The sequence below is a fragment of the Mobula birostris genome, chromosome 31 (genome assembly GCF_030028105.1).
Source record: "Mobula birostris isolate sMobBir1 chromosome 31, sMobBir1.hap1, whole genome shotgun sequence".
Lineage (NCBI taxonomy): Eukaryota > Metazoa > Chordata > Chondrichthyes > Myliobatiformes > Myliobatidae > Mobula > Mobula birostris.
The window spans coordinates 30,672,478-30,687,486 of NC_092400.1; the positions used below are offsets into that span (position 1 = coordinate 30,672,478).

At 42.0% G+C, this 15,009-nt stretch overlaps 1 protein-coding gene across 1 annotated transcript in view; it reads left to right on the forward strand.

Annotated features, from left to right (window-relative positions):
* Window positions 1–15,009, forward strand: part of LOC140190728 (2'-5'-oligoadenylate synthase 3-like) — a 100,845-nt gene continuing 85,836 nt past the window's right edge. The window contains exons 1-6 of the mRNA XM_072247544.1: window positions 1–255; window positions 3,379–3,676; window positions 5,357–5,532; window positions 6,556–6,806; window positions 8,272–8,404; window positions 10,738–11,230. Of these exons, the coding sequence (XP_072103645.1) occupies window positions 85–255; window positions 3,379–3,676; window positions 5,357–5,532; window positions 6,556–6,806; window positions 8,272–8,404; window positions 10,738–11,230 (1,522 nt within the window). The 5' untranslated portion in view covers window positions 1–84. The remainder of the gene's footprint in view (window positions 256–3,378; window positions 3,677–5,356; window positions 5,533–6,555; window positions 6,807–8,271; window positions 8,405–10,737; window positions 11,231–15,009) is intronic.

Genomic DNA, 15,009 nt, shown 5'->3' on the forward strand with positions numbered 1-15,009 from the left:
GCGACCGGCTTATAAGGAACTTCTCAGCGGTGGAAGCAAGAAGTTTGGACGCCGCCTGTGAGGAAGAACGTACGCTCAGTAACGATGGCGCTACACGAAATAGACCCCAAGAAACTGGACGACTTCATTAAAAAGAACTTGGAGCCAAGCGGGTTTAATGTCGAGGTGAGAGAGGCCATGAACAGGATCTGCGAGTTTTTAAGAAATCAGTGTTTCACCAAACAAACCGACGTTAAAGTGATCAAAGCCGTTAAGGTGAGTCGGTTAGTTTTTAAATGAAAAATACTTACCGAGTGGTACTTAACTACAATTCACTTTTTAAAACAGCAAGCGCTTCTTTTCCTCGTGAATGAAGATGCTGATAAATTAATCTACTCATAAAAATAAGAGATAAGCTTAAGAGTAACAAGGTAAACATTATATAGGATAAATTGTAATCCAATATACCGAATTATATAAATGTAATCAACATCAAGAGACATTAAGTAATCCTATATAGTAAGAAAGCCAAATTTAAAAAGTAGTTTTTTGGAAGTGTTGTGAAACTAGTCTGGCGTATCTCAGTCACTGAGTTTTTTTTTTGCAAGATTTTTGCTGTATCAGAGCAAACGGTCGCATCACCAGTTCTTGTATGCTTGACTCTAGGAACTTTAAGCAAACCAGTATTCACGGATTTAAGATTACGATTAGGGACGTAAGGGATATATTGAGGAGCTAGATTATTTAGAGTCATGTATACAGTTAAAATTATTTTTACGTCACCATGTGCTAGACTGGGGCTCATACAATTTAAAGTTTTACACAGGGTATATTTAAGTAAAGCCAGGCTTGCTGACATATATCCCGGGACAGACGCTGGCTGTGACAGGTGTTCCTTCTCTCCGGCTGGTTTAGTGCATGCAGTTTGGTCTTGCCCTCGGCTTGATGGCTATGGGACACTGGTTTTTAAATTATCAGAGAGGTTTTGGAGGTGACACTGAAATCTTGCCCGCTTATAGCTGTATTTGGCGTGGCAGATGATGTTTTAGGTTTAAATGCAAGCCAGTCGGATAGCATTGCATTTACATCGCTATTGGCCCGTAGGAAAATCTTGCTGGTCTGGAAATATGCCACTCCCCCATCTGCTGCTGCTTGGTTAGAGGACGTAATGTTTTTTCTAAAATTAGAAAATATTAAATTCACTATGAGGGGGTCTGTGAAAAAGTTCTATTCGAAATGGGGACCTTTCTTGTCATATTTTGGGAGTCTTAAGGAATTACCTACGAGTTGAGGGCATTTGATTGTACTTGGGAAGCTGCCTCCCTCTTAACACGCATATGGTTTACCTCACAGGGTGGTTGACGAATTGTAATATGAGTGTATTTTGGATCATCTGACATGTCGTGGATGTGTGTGGGCCTTCGTCTTGAAGTGGTGTGGGAGTATGGCTGTGAAATGTCCGCACTTGTATTTCTGAATTGTTGTATTGTAAATACATTAGCTGCCATGGTATGTTCGAGGAGGGCGGGTGAGGGGAGGTTTGTTTAGGGGTAAGATATATTTTAAAAATTATTTTAAGACTAATCCCATAGGACACGGGCAGCCAGTGTAATGATGGCAAAACTGGTGAATGGTTTTCATTTTTTTTAAAAACTAAAGGCGAAGCTGTCAACAGTTTTGTAATGCAGTCAGTGTGGTTCGGTCCAAAGGTCTTTGTTAAATTGTGTACCTGCCCAGGTCCAATGGGGGATCTTATCAACTTGCCACAGCTTTCTCCCTCTTGGGCAGCAATTCAAGACAAATCCGACTTGTTTCCACCACAGGTCTGAGTGCTCTGTGGTGGATGAAGAGTTCTGAGTGGAAAGCACGGATCTACACTACCGGCAAGAAAATTAATTTCAGGGCAGAATATGGCGACATGTATATGTACTTTGATAATAAATTTGTCTTGAGCTTTGGAAGTTCCACTGGGAGTAAGTCTGGAGTTCCCGCTTTTTTAAAAAAACTTTCTGCCTCGCTGCTTGAAGTAGGCGCGGTGTATGGCGAGTAATTTACGAGGTGGTCCCCTGATCCTTGTGTGAAGCTTCTGTCAGCACCCAGTGCATGACCCCGAGGCGCTTAGCAATGAGTGAAAGGGAAGTGGTCTCCAGCTGAGTGGCCACTTTGAGAATGTCTTCCTTGAGGTGGAAATGTTGCTGGGCGGTTAACGTGTGCGCGATGATGAACACCGGGCTTCCGTGAGAAAGGCCAGCAGCGGTGAGGCAAGGCCGGAGAAGAATTTTCTCTTTTCCAAGTCTGCTGTTTATTAAAGGGGCAGGACAGCAGCCGGTGAAGTGATGGAAGCCGGACAGATCAGGGAGGGTTCAGCGGGAATGACTCTGCAGGAGTTGTGTCCACCTGACACTCGCAACATCAACAGAAGAAGAGGTGAAGTCCTGCAAGGTCAATTCAGAAATTTAGGCAGAAAGTCCTAAAAAAAAACAGTACCTTAGGGTTGTAATTTCAGGATTACTCCCAGAGCCCTGGGCTAAGAAGGCAACAAATCGGAAGATAATAGAATTAAACCTGTGGCTAAGGGGATCGTGCAGGAGGGAGGGCTTTGGATGCATGGATCATTGGGCTCTCTTCCAGGGCAGCTGGGAACTGTAGATGAAAGATGGATTACACGGGGGCAAGTAAGTAATCCCGCCCCCCGTTCAAGAATCTGATGGTTGAGGGGTAATAACTTCCTGAACCTGGTGCTGTGAGTCCTGAGGCTCCTGTACCTTCTTCCTGATGGCAGCAGCGAGAAGAGAGCATGTCCTGGGTGGTGGGGGTCCCTGATGATGGATGCTGCTTTCCTGTGACAATGCTCCATGCAGATGTGCTCAATGGTGGGGAGGACGTGACCCGTGTCTTCAGGGCGTAACAAGGCATACATTCGGCTTCAACAAATTGTTGTTTGTCAGTGAATATGGGCTTAGAATGCATGAAATTATGCTAAATTTTAAAAAAAATGAAATACAAAAAAATTAGGGCGTTAATTTTGGTGGCAGTGTTCTGGATAGGATGGAGGTATATACAAAGGTTACCTCTCCATTTCCTTGGAAAGACTGCATTTGTGTCCTCCAGTGAGGACAAGGCTGGATGGTAATAGCGATGACCAACTGTCAAATGTCTTCTATGAACGTAGTGCATGTCTACTTGGGGATCTCCTTAAAGAGTGTTTGTTCAACTGCCTCCCTTCTGGATTTTCAGGAAAAGGGGAAAATTCTGAACTAAAGGAGCAGAACAAAGCTCCACCATGTTAATCCTGCACACAAAACATATGCTGGCTATGTTAAACGTGATTTCAATTCTAATTCTGGGAATGTTTGAAAACAACAATAATTAGATGTGTAACTTTTTTTTTGTTGACAGGGTGGATCATCAGGAAAAGGAACAGCTTTAAAAAATAGCTCAGATGCAGATCTCGTCGTCTTTCTCAGTTGCTTCAAAAGTTTCCAGCACCAGAGAGACACCAGGCATGAAATTCTTGAGGGAATTCAGGCAATGCTGGATAAATATTCTCAAAGCCTTGCATATCAAGTCGATAATATCAATATCAACATCATAAAGCAAAGTACCACATCGCCAAAATCTCTGAGCTTTGAGCTGCAATCAAAGAAGAGTTCAGAGACCGTGTCGTTTGATGTTCTGCCAACCTATGATGCATTAAGTAAGAATTAATAGCAATGATACGTTGACTATAATTAATAGTAATGTTACATCTCAAATGTAATTTTAATTCTTCTGTCACTGCTTCTGTGGATAGGCGGTTTGAAAGGAGCTTGTCTGATTTGCTCTCTTCAGAGTCTTATTCTGAGTCAAGTTGTTGCTGCTGTTGTTGAGGAAGAAAATGCACTCAGTGACCATTTTATTCAGTACTTCCTGTAATCTTGGCCTTCTGCTGCTGTAGCCCATCCACCTCAAGTTTCGAAGTGTTGTGCATTCACAAATGTGCTCCTGCATGGCTCTGCTATAACACAAGGCGATTGAATTACTGTCACCTTCCTGTCAGCTTGAACCAGTCTGGCCATTTTCCTCTGATGTCTCATTAACAAGGAGAGTTCACCCACTGAACTGTGCTCACTGGACGTTTTATCTTTTTTAATGTATTCTAAGCCATCTCTAGTGACTATTGTACATAAGAATCCCAGGAGATCGGCATTTTCTGAGATACTCAAACCACCCTGTCTGGCACCAACAATCATGCCACAGTCAGTCACTTAGAATGCATTTCTTCCCCATTTGGATGTTTGGTCCAAACAACAACTGAACCTCTTGACCAGGACTACATACTTTTGTACATTGAATTGCTGCTATGTGATTGGTTGATTTGATATTTGCATTAACAAGCAGGTGTACCTAATAAAGTGGCCACTGAGTGTAGATTACAGTTCACTTTTTGTCTGTATATGGCACAGAAGATCCTTTCATAGGAGAAATAACAAGGAATATTAACCCTAAATGTTACTGATATTGCTTTACCACTGACATTAAACCAGTTTGATAACAAAATGAATTCCAGGGGAAATCTTGGGTAGCAAGTCTAAAACTTGCTCTTAAAAGATAATATCTGCCTTTTTCCTTTCCTTTCATAAGAAAGGGATTCATTTTCTTGGCCACTCTTACCAAGATGCAAAAAGCATTAGGCATTACCTTGGGTTAAATTTACAGGTGATTCTTGGCAGAAATAGAGTCACGGAACACTACAGCACAGAAACAGGCCCTTCAGCCCATCTACCCCATGCTGAACTATTATTTTGCCCAGTCCTATCAACTTGTACCTGGACCACAACCCTCCATACCACACCCATCTATGTATCTATCTGAATTTCTTTTAAATGTTGAAATTGAACCCACAGCCATCATTCTGCTGGCAGCTCATTCCACACACTCACAACCCTCTTGTGTGAAAAAGTTCCCCCAAATATTCCCCTTAAACCAGGGGTTCCCAACCTGGGGTCCACAGGCCCCTTGGTTAATGGTGCATGACATAAAAAAGGTTGGGGACCCCTGCCTTTAAAAAAAATTGCTTCTCAACTTTAAACCATAACCTCTATTTCTAGTGTCACCCAACCTCAGTGGGGAAAAAAGCCTGCTTGCTTTTACCCCATCTATACCGGTCATTATTTTGAATACCTCTATCAAATCTCCCCTCATTCTCCTTTGCTTGTTATGCAAACTTCAGCAAACTCTTTCTGGGAACCTTTGGGATGGTGGAAAATATCCTGAGGTTAAATAAACTGGAGTGAATCCAATAGAATGGCCTGTTTGGTCTTGGAAGTGATACTTGACCAGATATTAATCAATAGTCTTTTGACCATGTTCTCATTCATCATTTTATTTCTTGCAGCACCACTGCATAATACAAGCAAAGCACATCTCGAACTAATCCAATTTGCAAACAATAACGAGATGACAGATGGAGAATTTTCTGCTTGTTTTACGGAACTTCAGAGATCATTTGTGAAGCAGCAATTTCCAAAGGTTAAAGACTTGATTCGCCTGCTGAAATATTGGTACAAGGAGGTGAGTGACGGAAGAAAGTGATAATGGTTAATCATTGAAAGCCTATAGAAGGGTTGTTGTATCAAACCTAAAATGCTATCTTCCTTTGATATCTCAGATTACACCTTCTTCCTCTTTGGCATTTCCTCAGGATCATGGAGTAAGTGTGTCCCTAGTCCAATGCATCAGGTTCTCAATACAGTCTTGAATATCCCTTCTCCAAGTTTGAATGGTTATGGACCGAAGATCCCCAGAATCTTTGGGGATGTTGCTATTTGCTTTTGTCTGCCAAGGACCTGCCCAATAGCCAATGCAGGAAACCCATGAGATACCATTGTATGTTTGTTGGTAGAACACAGCTCTCCAATGAAATCACTGACTTCCATGGTACAATTTTGGATTGAGTCCCTAGTTTCCAGAGTATCCTCCCAGCATGCAACCTGCTTCAGGCTAGAAATGGTCAGAAAGACATTTCTAATTGAATTCAAAATTTATTTTTGATTCAATTTCTCATTCGGTTGAGATTTAACCAAAGGATGTGATGGTCCTCTCTGCTTGACTGATGGCACCACAGCACTATCAGAGATTGGACAACATGTACTCCCCAACTGACTGACAATATACAGATCATTTCGTCATTTCCATCATTGCCCTGTGTGAAATCTTGCTTTACACAAATGGGGTACTTAAATCCAAGTCTTTTCTCTATATGTTCTTCTGGTACTCTCAGAACATTCATAAGGCCAAGAAAACAGGAGGAAGAGTCAGCCCATGGGAGTTTGACTTCAGGCTGTGATCGTGGCTGACCTGACCTAGATCTCAGTGCAGATTCAGCAATTTGTGTGGTGGAGATGTTGAGATAGGGGCCACTCGGGAATGATCCCATGTAGCCATTGGTCTAGGTGTGGTCTTGGCATGTAACCTCAGGGAGGCTGTTTCATCAGAGAAAATAATGAAGATTCGAAGTATAGAACCAAAACAGAGGGTAATGAGTGTGCTTAACATCACATTTGCTTATTGGTGATTGTCAATAATTCTCCCTAGTATGTCAAGCCACGGAAGTCAGAGCTGAGAAATGGAGCACGACTGCCTGCAAAGTATGCCTTAGAGTTATTGACCATTTATGCCTGGGAGGAAAGTAATCATCAAGAGAGATTTGACATGGCTGAAGGGTTCCGCACAGTCCTGGAACTGATCTGCAGATATCAGGATCTATGTATCTACTGGACTAACTACTATGATGTCAATAATGCAGTTCTTGCAGACTTCATAATCAAGAAACTCCACAACAGAAGGTAAGGTTCCCAACCACACTTCAAACTATGCCAAATAATGGGACCCTATGTTTTTAAATTGGGTTCACCTTCTGGATTCTTGTACATACAGGTCCAATAGAAAGTATTACATGGCATCACATTCTTAAAACATAAGACCACAAGGTATAGGAGCAGAATTAGGCCATTTGGCCCATCAGGTCTGCTGTCATTTTATTATGGCTGTTTCAATTTTCCCCTTAGCCCCAATCTGCTGCCTTCACCCGTATCACCTCATGCACTGATCAGTCAAGAATCTATCAATCTCTGCCTTAAATATACATAAAGGCTTGGCCTCCACAGTTGGCTGTGGCAAAGAATTCCACAGTTTCACCACCCTTTGGCTAAAGAAATTCCTCCTTATTTCCAATCTAAAAGGACACCCTTCTATTCTGGGGCTGTGTCCTCTGGTGTTAAACTCTCCCACCATAGGAAACATCCTCTCCACATCCACTCTATCATGGCCTTTCACCATTCATTAAGTTTCATTGAGATCACCCTCATCCTTCTGAATTCTAGTGAGTGCAGGCACAGAGCCATCAAATGCTCTTCATATGACAAACCATTCAATCCTGGAATCATTTTCGTGAACCTCCTTTGAACCCTCTACATTTCCGAAGGTAACATCTGAATGTATCTCTTAATGTTCCTCATTTCCTAACTAACCACTGTTGCCTACCTTACTGAGATGATTGACTTCAGAGTCCTCAGCCTTATTTACAATTCTCTACATCATTACAGTCTACCGTCTGTCACCTCACCATTTTTTGCCTCCTCAAGCTCTTTTAGCCAGTGTTTCTATTTCACTTTTTGGCCATTTTCCATCAGTAGTAGTATTTTCTGTCAGCTTTCTCTCACCTTATGGAGTTTTCCGTAGAGTACTTCCTCATTTCAAAGTTTGACTCAAAATCTCAGAGTACATTCCTCACATTTTGTGGATGTCCATTTCTGTTTCTGTTGTGATGGCAGATGGGGAATGTCTAGATCTGTATGCATTGTGACATGTTTTCAGTGATACATCTGTTTGAATTATTGTTACCATGTTTGGGAATACTGTGATGATTAATGACAAATTCTGAGGCTGCGGAGGAATGGAGAGTTGAGGCCACAGACACTACCATTGTAGCGGACTAGAGCTGGGCAGGAAAGTTGATTCCTTTTTCTGCTCATTGTGCTGCCTGTGTATGGGATGGGGAATGGGGGGCTTTGATGTTCTGATGTTCCTGTCATTCATTCGTTTTTTTTAATTTTGTGGATGTCTGTGAAGAGTAAGAATTTCGAGTTGTGTACTGTATACTTTCTCTGATAATAAATTGAACAATTTTGTCATAAACTGATGGAGGATTAATGCAAATTGATCACAAAGATGGCCATTATACGCAGCGCGTGTACTGTCAGCAAATAGCTCAAAGTTCAATGTTGTCATTGGAATGGTTTTATTTTTCAGACCGATCATTCTTGATCCAGCTGATCCAACTGGAAACGTGGCTTCATCAGATGGTTGGAATGTGATGAAAGATGAGGCCAGGAAATGGCTAAGCATGCCTTGTGTCTCTAATGTTGAGGCATGGGATGTCCAGGTAAGAGTTTGAATAATTGATTTTCAGATATAAGGGAGTGGAGATACATTATTCTCCACTTTCTTTCACCCTGCCAGTGTCTGGCTACTGATAAACATCCCAGACTGCCTCTGCCCAGGGGATATGCTACAGTCTGTCGCAGGCCTTCTGATTTTGCACTGCTTGAATTGTCCTCTATGGTAATTTGCAGTCTTTGGTGCTGAAAACCAGTCACCTTACCTCACTATGTTGCACATTATTGGGTGGAGTTTCGAGCTAAGCAAGGTCCTGGTGAAGATGACACATGTATTACGTGCAGATTTGAATGCCTTGTGACATGGTTCTATTTCATTATCTAGGTTAATCATCCTAAATGTTTAAAGCCTAACCATTTTAAAATACAGTTGATTACTACGTAATACACAACCGAAGCAGGGGGTGACCCAGCTTTTGGGGTCTTGAACTGTGGATTTATACAACATGTTTAATATTGGAAAAAAACTTCTTGAGGTGGCAATCTTATTGAAACCCCTCAAATATTGAAAGGGCTAGACTGTGGACGTGGAGTGGATGCTTCCTACAGTGGAGACTCTAGGACTAGAGGCCAAGCCTCAGAATAGAGGGACATTCATTCAGAATGGCGATGAGAAGGAACTTCTGTAACCAGAGGCTGGTGAATGTGTGGAATTCATTGTCACAGACAGATGTGGAGGCCAAATCACTTAGTGTATTAAAAGAGGAGTTTGATTGGTTCTTGATCAGTCAGGGCGTCAAAGGTTAAGAGGAGAAAGCAGAAGTATGGGGTTGAGAGGGAAAATATATCAGCCATGATAGAATGGTGAAGCAAACTCAATGGGCTGAATGGCCTAATTCTGTAGCTATGTCTTATGGATTTAAGTTTTCAATGATGTGTTTGGGAAAGCTGATCAGCAGTAGTATCTGGGGCTGTGGAGGAATGGGCAGTTGAGGTTATAGACATAACTATTTTACCCAGGTCAAGCCAAAAAAGTTCAGTTCTGGTTGATTTCTTTTTCTCCTACTCCTTGTGTTCGATTCACTAAGTTGCTTGACGACAACTGGTAGAAATGATTATAGAATTCAACAGAAAAACTGAGTTACAACAAGTGAAATTAACAAGTATCTAACCTGTAACTTGATGATCACACCAAAGTGGGTTCCTTTTTTGATTGTATCTTCAGCTGTGTAACATTAATGAGACGTGGTTTAATATCACAGGCACATGTCATGAAATTTATTATCTTTGCGACAATGCAGTACATAATAGAGGAAAAAATGAACTACATTATGTGTGTGTGTATATTATATCTTAAATAGTTGAATTAAATAAGTAGTGCAAAAATGAAAGTTGTGGTGTAGTTTTCGTGGCTTCAATGTCCATTCAGACAGGAAGAAGTTGTTGGGTGTGACCTTCAGGCTTCTGTACCTCCACCCTGATGGTAGCAATGACAAGAGGGCATGTCCTGGGGAGGAGGTTCTTTAACGAAGGACGCCACCCTTCTGAGGCATCGTTCCTTGAAGATGTCCTGGATACTACGAAAGCTAGTGCCCATGATGGAGCGGACTAATTTTACAACTCTGTGCTGGTTACCTAATCCTGTGCAGTAGCTCCCCTCCCCCACACCGCCCATACCAGACGGTGATGCAGTCAGCTAGAATGCTCTGTCGAAATTTGCAGGTGTTTTTGGTGACAGGCCAAATAGTGGAGAATGGAGCTCCAAATGAACAGCAAATCAGAGTTGTCTGCTGATTGAGACCATGATATACAAGATATTAAGAGGAATAGATAGAGTGGACAGCCAACGCCTCTTCACCGGGGCACCACTGCTCAATACAAGAGGACATGGCTTTAAGGTAAGGGGTAGGAAGTTCAAGGGGGATATTAGAGTAAGGTTTTTTACTCAGAGAGTGGTTGGTGCGTGGAATGCACTGCCTAAGTCAGTGGTGGAGGCAGATACACTAGTGAAGTTTAAGAGACTGATAGACAGGTATATGGAGGAATTTAAGGTGGGGGGTTATTTGGGAGGTAGGGTTTAAGGGTCGGCACAACATTGTGGGCCAAAGGGCCTGTACTGTGCTGTACTATTCTATGTTCTATGACAGCCTACTCTGCACTATTCTAGCTCGTATTCCCACAGCACGCATCCACCCTCACTTCAGCCTTTGCAATTTATTCCACAGAGTGCTCTTGGTGCAAGTGTAGTTTTGCACACTAACGACACCCATAACTACCCTTCAAGTTGTCGTTTCCCATCTCCCTCTTTTGTTTTCTGTCGCCTCTGAAGTATAAAAGGAACATATTTTACTTCTGCCCATTTTTGTTTTGTTTACCTCAGCCAGTGAAGACATTCCAAGTCACGGTCACGACCCTGAATGGTAACTCGTTACAGCAAAATGCCAGCATTTACAACAAGGTCTCTGAGATCAAACGTGGCATCCAGGAAAGGTGGAACATCCCAGCTTTTAAGCAACGCCTGCTATTCAAAGACACCATTCTGGATGATAGGATCACCTTGCTGGATGCCAAGATCTTCTTTGATGCAGAAATCCAGCTGCTCACCCTGAGTGTAATGGAGATATTTGTCGGGATAGACGGGCGTAACCTGACGATCCAGGTTTTGCCAAGTGACAAGGTTTCAAGTTTAAAAGCTGAAATTGAATCCCTGGAGCGAATTCGGCGAAGCCAGTACTATTTAACTTTTCAATCAACGCCGCTTGAAGATGAACGTACACTGCAATCTTATGGCATTAAGCAATATTCTACCATCCTTGTCAACCTGAGAGTGCGTGGTGGCAGCGAGATTCAACTTTCCAATGCAGAGGATCCTAACTAAGCAGTTTGAAAATCAATGGCAGTGATAAAGACCTGAATTAGTTTTTACATTTAAAGTAGCTTTGGTTAATTACCTTGGTCGAATCAGCACTAACTGTAACTGATGTGAGGTAGGAACTCTTGAAACACATATTCCATATTGTGTTCTTTCTGAGGGAACATAGCCCAAGTTAGCTAATGTGACCAATATCTGCTGTTGGAACTGGGGGTGATTTGGAAGCTTGGATGATTTATGCACCTTGGGTGCCTTGTAAGTGCACAATCCAACCCCCCTCGGACCTCACCAAACCCATGTGGACACTTCTCCCACGGTGGACTTTAAACTCTGGCAAGCCTTAAGCTTGTCCACAACTCTCATCTCTTACACCACACATGTACAAAGTGGATTGACGTGCCTATTGATTTTTGAATCTATTCAATTATTATGCCGTTTTTTCCCTCAAGGCACTTCTCTTAAGCATCATAAGTATAATGACTTGAATCGAGTAAATGATTTTTCTGCGACTCCACATCGATACAACGTGAAAAATAGCCATTGGCTGTATGGCAGGGAAGAAGCTTTGCTCAAATTATCTGAATAATATTAATTTAATATAATGTAAATTCTGTTTTGTACTGTGCAAAATTCAGCAGTCAATAAATAAAGCTGTTTTAATGTTTGAAGGATTATCGGGCTGGTTTTGCTTAATCGGGGATCTTATATTCATTTGCTCAAATTATCTATTGTGGGCTATTTAAACTGATTGACTATAAAAGGTAGAACAGAACTTGGCCATTTGCACCATCGGGCCTGGTCCACCATTCCATCATGGCCGATTTATTTGCCCTCTTAACCTCATTCTGTTGCCTTCTCCCTGTAACCTTTTATGTTTTTACCAATTGAGAACCTATCAATCTCTGCATTAAATAAACCCAATGACCTAGCCTCCACAGCCATCTGTAGGAATGAATTCTGCAGATTTACCACCATCTGGCTGAAGAAGTACCTCCCCATCTTTGTTCTGAAGGTTGTGTGCCCTGGTCTCCGAATGCCCCATTATAGGAAACATCCTCTGCACATCCAGTCTATTGAGACCTTTCAATTTTCAATAAGTTTCAATGAGATTTCCCCCACCTCATTCTTCTAAACTCCAGTGAGTACAACCCCAGAGCCATCATACGCTCTGCATATGTTAACCCTTTCATTCCTGGACCATTCTTGTGATCCTCCTCTGGATGCTCTCAAATACCAGCACATCCTTTTCACCGATAATGGGCACAAAACTGTTCACAGAATTCCTAGTGTAGTCTGATCGATCACCGCTGAATTATTTTCCCATTGTGTTCTAAGTGTCCATTTTGTAAGGATCAGTGTGCTTGGTTTTTTTTATTCACACGATGTGTGTATCTCCAACAAGATTGGTATTCAATGACAATCCATCACTACTCCTGAATGGCTTACTGGCCAGTTCAGTGAACAGTTAAAAGTCAACACATTGCTGTGAATCTGGTGAGGCAGAATGGTTTAGGAAGTCACTGAACTGGTTGGGGGTTTAAACAAGCTTAAACTTTCCTGGCAACCACCTGCAGCACCAGAGTTTACAGAGAGATATTGACTGCCCAGTCTTTTCAGTGACAATAGGCCTTATACATTTGGATCAATGTCCAGATCTATGCAATGTCAGTCAGCTTAACTCCTGTGATCATAATCAGCATATTTACAAATGATTCAGATGATGAGAAAGAAAGCAAAGTTTATTCATGATTGACAGATTGACACAAGGGTTTTTTTTTATTAATATGGATGCTGTTAAGGCAATTTTGGAGTTAGGACATATATCAAATAACTTCAGCCACCAATCTTCAGATCTGAATATGGACTGTAGATTGATCGTAAAATGCTCTGGAGCATGGGATCGTAGAGGTGTGAAAACAACGATTGATTGAAGGACAGACAATACCAAAATGAACAACGTCACACTTATCTGGGTTGAACTCCATCTGCCACTTCTCAGCCCTGTTTTCCAACCTATCAATGTCCCGCTGCACCCTCTGACAGCCCTCTACACTATCCACAATACCCCCAACCTTTGTGTCATCAGCAAACTTACTAATCCATCCGTCCACTTCCTCTTCCAGGTTATTTATAAAAATCACGAAGAGCAAGGGTCCCAGAACAGATCTCTGAGGGACACCACAAGTCACCGACTTCCATGCAGAATATGATCTGTCTACAACCACTCTTTGCCTTCTGTGGGAAAGCCAGTTCTGGATCCACAAAGCAAAGTCCCCTTGGATCCCATGCCTCCTTAGTCAAGTCAAGTCACTTTTTATTGTCATTTTGACCATAAACTGCTGGTACAGTACACAGTAAAAACAAAACAACGTTCCTCCAGGAACATGGTGCCACATAATGCTTAATTTCTCAATAAGCCATGCATGGGGTACCTTATCAAATGCCTTGCTGAAATCCGCATACACTACATCTACTGCTCTTCCTTTCATCAATGTGTTTAGTTACATCCTCAAAAAATTCAATCAGGCTCGTAAGGCATGACCTGCCCTTGACAAAGCCATGCTGACTATTCCTAACAATATTATACCTCTCCAAATGTTCATAAATCCTGCCTCTCAGGATCTTCTCCATCAACTTACCAACCACTGAAGTAAGACTCACTGGTCCATAATTTCCTGGGCTATCTCAACTCCCTTTCTTGAATAAGGGAACAACATCCGTAACCTCCGAAACCTCTCCCGTCCCCATTGATGATGCAAAAATCATTGCCAGAGGCTCAACAATCTCCTCCCTCGCCTCCCACAGTAGCCTGGGGTACATCTCATCGGTCCCTGTGACTTATCCAACTTGATGCTTTCCAAAAAGTCCAGCACATCCTCTTTCTTAATATCTATATGCTCAAGCCTTTCAGTCTGCTGCAAGTCTTCACTACGATCACCAAGCTCCTTTTCCATAGTGAATACTGAAGTAAAATATTAATTAAGAACTTCTGGTATTTCCTCCGGTTCTATACACACTTTCCCACTGTCATTCTTGATAGGTCCTATCCTTTCTTGTCTTATCCTCTTGCTCTTCACATACTTGTAGAATGCCTTGGGGTTTTCATTAATCCTACCCACCAAGGCCTTCTCATGGCCCCTTCTGGCTCTCCTAATTTCCTTCTTAAGCTCCTTCCTGTTAGCCTTATAATCTTCTGGATCTCTAACATTACCTAGCTCTCTGTACCTTTTGTAAGCTTTTCTTCTCGACTAGATTTACTCCAGCCTTTGTACACCACGGTTCCTGTACCCTACCATAACTTCCCTGTCTCATTGGAATGTACCTATGCAGAACTCCACACAAATATCCCCTGAACATTTGCCGCATTTCTTCTGTACCTTTCCCTGAGAACATCTGTTCCCAATTTAAGCTTCCAAGTTCCTGCCTGATAGCCTCATAATTCCTCTTACTCCAGTTAAACACTTTTCTAACTTGTCTGTACCTATCTCTCTCCAAGGCTATTGTAAAGGAGATAGAATTATGATCACTATCTCCAAAATGCTCTCCTACTGAGAGATCTGACACCTGACCAGGTTCATTTCCCAATACCAAATGAAGTACAGACTCTCCTCTTGTAGGCTTATCTACATATTGTGTCAAGAAACCTTCCTGAACACACCTATCAAACTCCACCCCATCTAAACTCCTTGCTCTGGGAAGATGTCAATCGACATTTGGGAAATTAAAATCTCCCACCATGACAACTCTGTTATTATTACACATTTCCAGGGTCTGTTACCT